Source organism: Pundamilia nyererei, unplaced genomic scaffold, assembly GCF_000239375.1.
Source record: "Pundamilia nyererei isolate P.nyererei 1_Seehausen unplaced genomic scaffold, PunNye1.0 scaffold00445, whole genome shotgun sequence".
NCBI classification, from domain to species: Eukaryota; Metazoa; Chordata; class Actinopteri; order Cichliformes; family Cichlidae; genus Pundamilia; species Pundamilia nyererei.
Window position 1 is genome coordinate 142,486 of NW_005187846.1, and position 11,388 is coordinate 153,873.

Below are 11,388 nucleotides of genomic sequence, written 5' to 3' on the forward strand. Positions count from 1 at the left end.
GTGTGTGTGTGTGTGTGTGTGTGTGTGTGTGTGTGTGTGTGTGTGTGTGTGTGTGTGTGTGTGTGTGTGTGTGTGCCTGTGAGAGACAGAGAGGGGGAGGGGGGTATAGGTTGCATGCATTTCTCTTTACTTTTATGCCGTTCCCAAACACCTACTGATTCATCACACCAGGGGGGTTTTCCTGTTATCCTTGCCCTTGGTCCTAAATGTCTGTCACTCATCCAGCTAGAAACCAGGTGCTGTTAGGTCAGTTATGGTGCAAATGGTGGACACTCACAGACACAAACACACAGAATGACCTCCGTCTGTCTGGTTTAACGGATCACTTCACAGGACAGTCTCCCTATCCATCTTTGCAGGGTCATTGTGGCCCTGCCCTCAGCTAAGAAAGGAATTTCATTCAGATGGAAAAAGAAAACTCTCCTACTTCTCTGTGTGAGGCAAGCCTTCTCACACACAAACACACATTATTACTTCAAAGCTTTGATTCCTCGTCACAGACGGATAGATATTAACTTTGCTGTAAGTGAACCAACTGCACTACAAAAATGTTCAACATGCACCAGACCAAAGTTTCTGAGTATGCCACAGTTATGCAAAAATTGCACAGAATAGGAAAGATAATCAACCACACACGAGTAAAAGAAAATCTCAGAAAAACACACCACATCACAGACAAAAGTTTACCTCAATGTGGCACATCTAGGTGTGCAATAGTATGACTGTGTTATCTATGAGCATGCATATTAATGTGAAGGAATACGGCCTTATACAGTTCATCTCTAAAGGTTTCAGCATTATGCAAAAAGTGCCCCACATGACAGAAAGCTGAGAAGTACAAACGGCATGGGGGAGGGTGTGAGTTGGAGGACAGAAATGAGCACACACACGCAGATACACAGACACTCTGTAAATGCACCAACGTATTTCCATCACCTTCAGCGTCTTTATCATTGATTAATAAATATCTGCATACAGTTTCAATTACAGGGTTCGTTGTGAATTTGTATACTTCTGGGAAACTAATAAATGCCAGTTTACTGCATCATTAGCTAAAAGAATATCCACATCTCACATTGCAATGTTGAAGAACGTGATCAACACAAACATGTGATGGGGCCGTCATTTACCCATGCTTAACCTCTCCACTAATTATCATGAAAGGCCTGGTCATTGTGTTTAATCTTGCTGATAAACACCCCAACAGATGAGTTTGGTTATATGTGTCAACAGAGAGTTAAAGATGGATATCTTATGCCACACGTCCTGCCAAAGATGACGTTCAAGAGAATGGGTGGATGCCATTAATAGTTTATTGCTATATGTTTGAATCCACATTATCAAGCCGTGGCCTTGATATGGTAAATTGCATATAGCAATGGGCTATATGCCATGGGCTGTGCAGTAGTGGGATAGTCTGAATCAGTACGTATGCTGGTGTCATGTCACCCTCCACTGTCCCTTTAAACACCCCTCCCTGTTACCATAAAGCTGCTAGAAGAGCCTCACAGCAAAAGTCACATGCTCCAGCTCTCTTTGTTTCCCTGAGAAAACCCGTATCTGACTGTGCACGAGGGGCTGAAGAGACACAAATGGCTGTCAGTGAAGCAGACTACAATCATTCATCAGTTTTATTAGCATCTGTGTCTGCAGAGTATACATAATAACAACGTGGACTTGAATGACATCATGGTAAAAATACGATATAAAACAATGATAAAAGCTTTACAGGTGACATGCACACACTATAAATAAAACAGTAAAGCTCAAATTGGTAACCAGCAATTCACCACTGAAATGGATTACTAGCATGATTCAGTTACAAAGCAGCTACAATAAAACAACAATACAGAGTATAATATATATTAAAGTATACAGCAAAGGCCAGTGGAAGTAATACACAAATAAGTGTTTGAAAAAAAGAGCCAATCTGTGAAACATTTCTGAATAGATGGATACAGGTTTTACACAACAGAATCATTTATTCGTACATTTATACGCTCATTCGAAGCCACAGCAGAGTGCAGATACGCTCCTAATGTGACTTCTTGCTTTGTCCACGGAGGTGAAGTCTGCTTCAGGCATTACGGTACCCACTAGCTCAGACAGGAATTTCAGGAATGTGAAAAGCTCCAATGCATATTGAAAATAGATTAAAATGTGCACAGAGTGCCCATTTAATTTTTAACTTAAGCAGCTAAATACACTTTCATAGTTTTCATCAAGCTGCAAAAGTCAGAATATACATCTCTGCATGGCTCCATTAATAACTTGATCTAAATTGTTTCCTGGTGGTTCTGGTGAACAAAATACCGTCGGTAGTAAACGTCTGTATTGTTTATTTTAAAAGACTGTGTCAAAGGACTTTGATTGGATTATCAATAGCAATGTCAAGTTTTCCAGTGCACTGAACTTTTCCCTACATGAAAAGATACACCAACATCTGCCTAGTAACAGCAATTCCTCCCATTGGTTTAACGCCAGTCTCCTCCCGTTTGTGTGTGTGTGTGTGTGTGTGTGTGTGTGTGTGTGTGTGTGTGTGTGTGAGAGAGAGAGAGAGAGTCGGGAAAGTCTTTAATCTTGACTATTTTCCTAACATTTTATTATACTGAGGTACACACACACATATGATTACACTGTTCAGTGCTAACAGAATTGTACTGAAGCTATTCAGTTAAATTCAGTTTGATTTAAGCAGCCCTAATTCTCAACAACAGTCGCCTCGGGGCGGTTTATATGGTAAAGTAAAGACCCTACAATAATACAACGTATGTGCTGCTAAAGAAAAAAGAAAACTGGCCTTTAAGTCAGCTGATAATAGAGCTATGATTATTATAGCCTGATCTGGGAAACTCTTTCCAGTGTTCTCCCATGCTAGATGGAGTCAGAGAAGTGAATGACTAAAGCAGCAACTCACTGTTGTCCCACGTGCTCACCTTATGTTTGCTCAGAGCTTCTGCTTTCATTCAGTCACAGACAGAGGAAGTACAATATGAAAAGAGAGGGCTGTGAGCCTCTATCGCCCCCTACTGATAACAAGCAACCACCCCCTGGCATATCCTTTCCAAAAGGGACAGACGTCTCCCTGACCCCGGACCTCCCACCTCCTCTTTAGAAGGTACCAGGCTATAGGAGGAGGGGGGAGAGACGCGAGGAGGGAGGTCTTCCCTTCTCTTTCTTATATATATGTATAGCGCTATAATAGAATCCCTTCCTCGCGCGCTCTTTTGCAGACTGCTTATCTCTTTGATCCGACCCCCTGCCGCCTCTGCCCACCCCCAACACTTAACAACAGCTGACGTCATCTCCTCCGCCGTGCGTGTTCGCTGATAAACTTTGTGTGTGTTCTCGTGCGTGTTTGGTGAGCGCGAGGCAGGGGTTTTTGTCTCGCAGTGCGAAGTGGTTTGTTCCAGAGGGCTGGCGCACACAGTCGGAGTAACAGCACGCAGCAGCGGCAGCCCAGTAAGAAGAAAGTGGCGAGAAAAGTAGCTGGCTGTGGGTTTCTGTGCTCCGGCGTCTTCTTACTGTTACACGGTGACGTCTTAACCCGGAGATAGGAAAGTTTTATCGGCAGTGATAAATATACTCAAAGCAGAATTAGCCTACTATGGAGGACCAGCTGCTGTGCTGTGAGGTGGACTCAATCAGGAGAGCTTACCAGGACGTCAACCTGCTCAATGACCGAGTTCTACACACCATGCTCAAGGCCGAAGAAAACTACTTGCCTTCGCCAAACTACTTCAAGTGTGTTCAGAAAGAAATTGTACCAAAAATGCGAAAAATAGTTGCCACCTGGATGTTGGAGGTTGGTTTATTTGACTTTAACTTTTAGCTTCCAACTCCCCGACGGCGTGTCGCTTGCTTAACCTCTGTGTACACCCGAAGGTGGCATATTGGTCGTTATATGAAAGTTGTGCGGCTCCGTCTGCTATTTTACTGTGCATGTTACATAAAGGCTCTGAAAAGTCCCGATGAGTGCTGGGTGGTCCTTCACCTATAAGCGGAGATCGGCCTCTCGCTTTCCACCACGAGTCGGCTGCCTTTCTTAGTTATTCCTTTGGATTCCGCATGTTTTTGCTTCTTGCATTAAATGTTGACGAGATCGAAAAAATATTCCGAAATAACAGCAATGTACACGTATGCAGTCTGCTCTGTGCCAGTATTATGCGCCATCTTTGTTGTCGTACAGGAGGAAGATTTTAATATCTTTAAAAATCAATAATGTCAACAGAAATGACAATAACTTTGTAATATCGCAAAGAAATGCCTGTATAAGATGAGACGGCTGCACGGTGCCTGCTGGCGCTCGTTTAGCTGCTGTCCGCTGCTAAACTTTGTTGTGCTTGCCGACGGTCCGGGCTGCGTGTGAAGGTCGCCACGAAAAATGGATATTCTTAGAAAGCGTAAAATGAAGAAATGACGTTTTGGAGTCGGCTTTAATACTTGAGATGTTTTTAAACATTTACGTGTAGTTTTGGAATGAATTCTGTGCTGTCTTGTATTTTTTATTAATTTTTGAAATTGTGCATCTGGGCGCCGGGGGAAGTGCTGCCTGCAACACGTGAAAGCCCGTCGCAAAAAACATTTTCTTTTGAATTCACTTGGACTGTAGTCGGGTACATTTGTGTCCCATCCGATTAGTCATTCGATAAGGATCATTTACATCCTATTTTAACACGGCCAGATAATTTTTAAATATTTCTAAATATTTTTTGAAAAGATGACGAAGTTGAAATTGGAGTGTGGAACTTGCATGGACGCCACCTTTGTGTCTCAGTCAGAACTGACTGCAAACTAATTCTCGGCTGCTTTCTGTGCTGAACACTCCAAACTACGTAATAAATACATTGCGTGTGAACTTGCCATTATTCCGGTGTGGTCTGAAATTACGTTTTGTTTTTTTAAATAGAGTGGTGAGGAAATTGAAACAACTCAAACATATTTAATGTGCAGACTGTAATTTGTTCTAATGTCGTTTGTCGTCAGTGCGGCTCTTGAACGCAAACAGCTGTGCACGGATTAAGACGCAGAGACAAAGACTCCGCAATGCACATGAGTTGGAAGTTCCTGGAACCGAGCAAAAGCATACTCTAATAGCTTTGTCTACCCTCCCAGGTCTGCGAGGAACAGAAATGTGAGGAGGAGGTTTTTCCGCTCGCTATGAACTACTTGGACAGATTTCTATCAGTTGAGGCCACCAGGAAAACAAGACTACAGCTGCTCGGAGCCACATGCATGTTTCTAGCATCAAAAATGAAGGAGACTGTGCCCTTAACGGCGGAGAAACTCTGTATTTACACGGACAACTCGGTCCTGCCCGGGGAACTGCTGGTAATTGACTTCTGCACACTTGGATGTTGCATAACACATACAGCACAATATGCACTGAACAGTATACCTAATGTTTGCAGTTTATCTGGTTAGTGTCACCGTGGTGGGTGGGAGGGAGGAAACTGTATTGAAATGACGTTGAACTAAGAGCAGAAATGTGCAGCAGTGTCTGAATGGCTGCGGATGACTTTCCCATGGTGGCTGGAGGCCGCTCTGATTTCATGAATGGTTTCAGTGGCTGCCAAGAAAAAACTGGTTCACAGCAACACCTAGTGGTCATAGGACAGACCTGCACATGCTTGCCAATAACCAACATTGGCTCCAGTCAGTCTCACAGTCTTCTTCTATTGTGTGCTCCCCTTCAAAGGAGCATATCTCAATTATTCATGTTCCTACACTGCAGCATATGTTTTTGTGGATGACTGTGTTTGTATACATTTGGACGGGATGGGGACACAGAAACTTGATGTCAAATGTCATTTTAAGAAAAAGCAGATTAGATAAAACTTTTAAAACCTAAAATAACTTCTAGAATAAATACATGTCACCACAGACACTTGTACTGTATACGGATCAGTTTGAGTGACTCCTTCTGTTCTGCTCCGTCCACAGCAAATGGAGCTGCTGGTTCTCAACAAGCTCAAGTGGGATCTGGCTTCAGTAACCCCTCATGACTTCATCGAGCACTTCCTGTCCAAGCTGAAGATCTATCCCTCCACCAAGCAGATCCTCAGGAAACATGCCCAGACCTTTGTGGCACTGTGTGCTACAGGTGTGACATGAACTTTGTCCTTAGTGTGTGTGTGTGTGTGTGTGTGTGAGCAGAAAACAGAGTTCTGAGTTTCTCAGGTTAGCAATGAGCGTGCAGTTGTTTTCATCCCTGGAAAACTTTGTTGTGCTGTTTTAACAGATGTCAACTTCATTGCCAGCCCTCCCTCAATGGTGGCAGCAGGGAGTGTAGCAGCAGCTGTTCAAGGGCTCTACCTGAAGAGCCAAGATGCGTCCTTGTCTTCCCAGAACCTCACTAATTTCCTGTCGCAGGTCATTCGTAGCGACCCGGTATGGAAACGTTTTGTCACTTATTTGATGTTTGCAGTGCAATTGGTCTTGACTCAGTCTCAATTCTGTGCTTGCAGGACTGCTTGCGGTCATGTCAGGAGCAGATAGAGTCTCTGCTGGAGTCTAGCCTGCGACAGGCACAACAGCACAATGGCACAACAGAAACTAAACGAGTTGACGAGGACGCGGACTTGTCCTGCACCCCAACAGACGTCAGAGACATCAACATCTGAGGCGACCCAGACCTACGTCGCACAATGAGCAGTGATGGAGGGAAAGTTGTCAGAGGGTGGTAACGGGCGGACCAGGGATGGGGCACCCCACTTGAACTCCCTCCCTCCCTTCCTCCTCCAGCGTGTCACTCACATGCCTGCTGTCCACTACGGCTGCCAAGATAGGATGCTCACCATGCTCACCCCTGTCACATGTCCTGCCAGCGTCCCCTCCCAGGCCAGGAAAAGAAATGAACTCTACAGAGATGTACCAGAGAGAACAGACACTGAATATCAATGAGCTCTGTGGGGCTGGAGCTGAAGCCACAGAGGCAAATGTTTTTCTTATTCCCTCACAAGTTAATTAGGAATCTTTCAATTAAAGCAGACTGAGCATGCCTACTAAAACATCCCAAAGTGTCATGTACAGTAGGTTCTCATAGTCTGTCATCAGGGCTTCACGTGAAAGCAAGAGGCTCGTCTTTTACTTCGTTTTCTGTTATGTCGGAATGCTTTAGAGTTCCTGCCCAAGTTTCCATGTTTGTCTTGTAGTGCAGACACTCATATACCCTGCTTGCTTATATTTAGTCACTTTATTATGTATCATTTTAAACCTCTCAGTTAGTTAGTTTTATGCTTCTGTTCTTCAAAGCTTGTTTGTTTGTTTGTCTTAAAGCAAACGTAGGGTGAGATGCTCACATTCTATCACCCTTAAAGACTTTGGACTGCTATTGTAAGGTTTGGACTAGGGAAATTCTTTGGTCAATCTTTGATTTTTGCTTTACCCATTTACCTGTTATTTGATAAAATCAAATATAAACAGAGCAGTCCACAGTCTGTTCTTTCTCTGTGTAGTTAGACGTAATTCATTCCAACTTTGTTTTCTAAAGAAAAGCACTTTTGGTCAGTGATGCTGGCTCAGCTAGAAGTCACAGTGATAGTTTGTAAAACAATATGAAAACAGTCTTTTGATGATGGAGAGTGTGGGGAGTACTTGCTGACAGTTACACCCAGTTATGCCTGGATCTGATTCATGGTGTGGGACACAGAATTGAGCACTGTGGCAGAAAGCTGCTCAGCACCGTGGCTCGCTGTAGCTGCCTTCCAGTTCTCAGTGTTTCATACAGGTAGAGCTGCTCTGATGTCATGATTTTATAGGTTTAAATGTGTGCAAAGCCAAATGTTAAAGGCCCAGAGCTAAACGTAAAAAGTACTATTTTAATAGTTCAAATCATTTTTGTATAGTAAAACATATTATTTATCTTTGTAGGTTCATGCTGACCATGGCTTCATGACCTGATGTTAAATTCAAGCTTATTTCTTCCTCCAGAACAGGTCAAACTGCAACTAGTCTCTGTAATTCTTCTCCATTGCTGTAGCCCAGCTCACATACGTGTCATAGATTATGAGGGCAATGAAGCTTAAAAAAAGAGAGTGGTGAAAATATTAACTTGATTTTGCACAAACCTAAAAGACGTGGTGTGCGTTTTTTGGGACTTGCCTAGAGGAAAAAGGGAAGCGAAGCCAGCAAAAGTTTGAGGGCTCACCAATGGGGTGCGTCTTACTGCTGTATATTTCATACAAGGGCTCCTACACAGCACGGGGATGTTGTCATGTTCAGGTTGATATATACTTTATACATACGGATGGACAGATTACCATGAGCAAGGAGAGCTCTCTACTACATGGAGTCAAAGCGTGGGAAACGTGAGTTCTGTGAGCATGTCACACTGTGTAGGAACCTTGTAAAATAGGTTTCTGATTGTACATTAAGGATAGAGTAGGAGAGAAACACTCCTTGTATTCCGCTGCTATAGAAAATAAATTCCAGCTACATGTTTAAAAAATTGATTAAAAACCATGCTTTTCTCCTGTTTGCTGCTACATTTTGGTTGTTTTATACATATGTCGATATAATGCCATTTTAGGATTGAACTTTCTCATAGAAATTGTTATTGACATCCTCATTTGTTTATTTTTCTTGTGTATTCTATGATCTTTTTTTTGTTCATAACTACAGAAAAATTTTCCATAATATTCCAAAAACAAGGAAAAATGAGACAATGTACAGAAATGCTTTGATCCACAATACCTCATGTGACAGTCAACAACTATCTCTAATTTGTAGTCTTTTTTTTTCCGTTTAATTATATTCTATTCTACTTGTTGGTTCAATGCCTACTAGCTGCATAAACCTATTTGAGGTGAAGCATCTGCAATGGAAACCAGCGAGTCCAGGGCATGCTTTGATACTGGTGCCATAACAGAAAATGGGATATGTATAACTCTGTTGAGTGCTAAGCTGTCTCGGTGAAAGAGACTTTATCTTTCCTTTTAGGCCCATAGTGGCCTTCCTTTCCCCTTTTATATTTATATACAAGAAAAAGCTTTTTGCTCCAACTGTCAGTGAGTTGATTTGAATTTGTATGTAGATTCAGTGTCATGCTCAGTAAGCCATAGACTGTTTTAATGTTTTCACAAATCATTCCACACATTTGTGTCTGCTTCATGCCAGTTTTTTGCAACTGGAACGGTGTATTCATCCTTGTGTTGACAACACAATAAAAACATTAGATGGAATCTGGAAAACTGGTTGCCTGTTTTGGTCCAGAGGAGCTCAAACCTGCTCACTATAACTGAATGTGTTTTTGCAAGACTGAACAATATACTAAATGGAGTGGTTCTTCTATAGCACTTTTCTACTCTACCTGAGTACTTGGCGCTTTATTCAGCATGCCTCATTCATAAAAGCACTATGCTTTTTCTACGGCGTGCTTTCTAACATTTCTACTGTGATGGATGCATCAAAGAGCACCTTGGAGTTACCAGAGTCTGCCTTTTAAAGGATATTTAAAAGGCAGACTGGAGCAGCCAGGAATCAGACTACCAAACTTTCAATTAGTCGATGACCTACTCTACCTATACCAAACACACTAATACACGTCACAAGTGTGTAATATAGTTTTTAAGGGTTGCAGAGTAATTTCTTTCTTGTTCAGGGATTATTTTTCAGCAGTAGTTTACAGTCTGGCAGTAGGACTGTGTGTGGCATAACTTTCAGTGTTCATTAGCAGCACTCAAAAACAAGCTAGCTACTACTGAAGTTTTGCCTGCTAAAACCATTGATCAAACTCTGGCAGGGTTCATTTTATTTCCACCTCACTCTAAAGCAGAAAGGCATGAGAGATGGAGGCCAGAACTATAAAGACCAGAGCTAAGATTTGTGGCTTAGTAAGCTAACTTCAGGGTTAAACTTGGGATTTAGATGTTGCAAAGATAGATCATTTCTTAATAGGCTATGTTGCCATGCTGCAGACCTAACCTGCTCTGTAAAACATTGTGTTTGAGATAAGAAAATAATAGGTCAAAAATCAGTTCCACTACCATTCCTGAAAGATCCCTTGGACTTTGGCGCGTAGACAGTAAGAGTCTAACCATGAACAATAAGTTGATTGATGGGAAGATGGAAGTTGAGATTTCAGTTCTGGAAAAGGTAATCAAAGTAGGTTCAACCAGGATTGAATGTATACACCCACAATTGACAAATGCGATTGCAATGAATATATTATTTCCAAGGCCTGACATGGCCCATGGGTGAGTGAGTCACCCAGGAAGCCCTGGGGACTTTCAATTCAATTCAGTTCAACTTTAGTTTTAAACTGCCAAACTACAACAACAGCTGTCTTAAGGGGCTTTATATTGTAAGGTAAAGACCCCACAATAATCATCATGATATGATCCTTAAGAGGGAAAGCAATCTGAAATCTGTATAATTGTGTTGTTTACAAACTCGGCCATCTCCAAACGTAGGACCAACAGGATCCTATGATTGGAGGGGAATTCTGAAGTTGGATGAAGTGGTACAGAGTGTTTCCAGTGGGGAGAGGGTAGTGATTGACATAGACCTAAAAAGAACATAAAGGTGAAGGTAACAGGTGAAACATCACACCTGTTCAAACTGAGGTGTTGAGCAGACATGATGTTAAGGGGAGAACTATAGAAAGTCAGATAGTGATGGGATAGAAATGTCTGTGGTGAACATGTACTTCAAGAAGAGGGAGGAACATAGTGTGACTTGTAAAAGTGGAGGATGATGCACACAGGTGAACTACATCTTGTACAGAAGGTGCAATCGGAAAGAGATGGGAGACTGCATGGGGTGGGGTGATGTCAGGGGAGACTGTAGCTAGGCAGCATGAGATAGTAGCTGTAGGATGACTTTGGAAATAAAGAAGAGGAAGTGAGTGGAGGTAAAGATTAAATGGTGGACCAAGAGGCTGATGGCAAAGATGGAGAAACTCTGAAAGCCAACGACAGAGGAGACACGGCCAGTGACGGAGACTCTGGGCAATGGGACACCTCAGGCAGTCTTGCAAGTGGCCAGCGGCAGCGACAGAGACGGAACTCCTCAGGCGGTTTGCCGTGACGGAAGGGATGACCTTCTGGCACAGACAGAGCAGAACGAGATGAAGCAGGACCAAACTGAATACATCCCTCGGGCTCTGGCAGCACAGATGGTGCTGGCTCAGAAACCCACAGCTCATGTGGCATGGGCGAGCTCAGGACCCTTGGGCTCTGGCCCAAATGGCGATGGGGTTTGGACCCTCTGGCTCTGCAATAGGTCTAGGCTGCTGGGGGATTCCTACGATGCTCTGAGTGTTTCTTCTTCAGTCACCTTTTTAACTCACTGTGTTTATATACTTCTCTGCATGCAAGAATCGGGGTTCAAGAGTGGTATGTTGGTCACATATCCGTCTGCCAGGCAACGTAGTGCCGTACGAAGTAG

The 11,388-nt window shown here is 42.9% G+C and overlaps 1 protein-coding gene across 1 annotated transcript; it reads left to right on the forward strand.

Moving 5' to 3' along the window:
• Window positions 1-3,203: 3,203 nt before the first annotated feature.
• ccnd1 (cyclin D1) lies at window positions 3,204-8,362 on the forward strand. The gene is made up of 5 exons (XM_005753626.2): window positions 3,204-3,805; window positions 5,116-5,331; window positions 5,944-6,103; window positions 6,242-6,390; window positions 6,468-8,362. Exons 1-5 carry the CDS (start codon window positions 3,608-3,610, stop codon window positions 6,621-6,623), a joined length of 879 nt encoding a protein of 292 aa, XP_005753683.1. The 5' UTR covers window positions 3,204-3,607; the 3' UTR covers window positions 6,624-8,362.
• The last annotated feature ends 3,026 nt before the right edge of the window (window positions 8,363-11,388 follow it).

What these genes read in the sequence shown, in the direction of transcription:
- ccnd1 (XM_005753626.2), top strand. Translation starts at nt 3,608, where the DNA reads ATGGAGGACCAGCTGCTGTGCTGTGAGGTGGACTCAATCAGGAGAGCT. An exon ending in TTGCCACCTGGATGTTGGAG is followed by an intron (nt 3,806 to 5,115) that starts GTTGGTTTATTT and finishes CTACCCTCCCAG; the next exon opens with GTCTGCGAGGAACAGAAATG. An exon ending in TGTGGCACTGTGTGCTACAG is followed by an intron (nt 6,104 to 6,241) that starts GTGTGACATGAA and finishes CTGTTTTAACAG; the next exon opens with ATGTCAACTTCATTGCCAGC.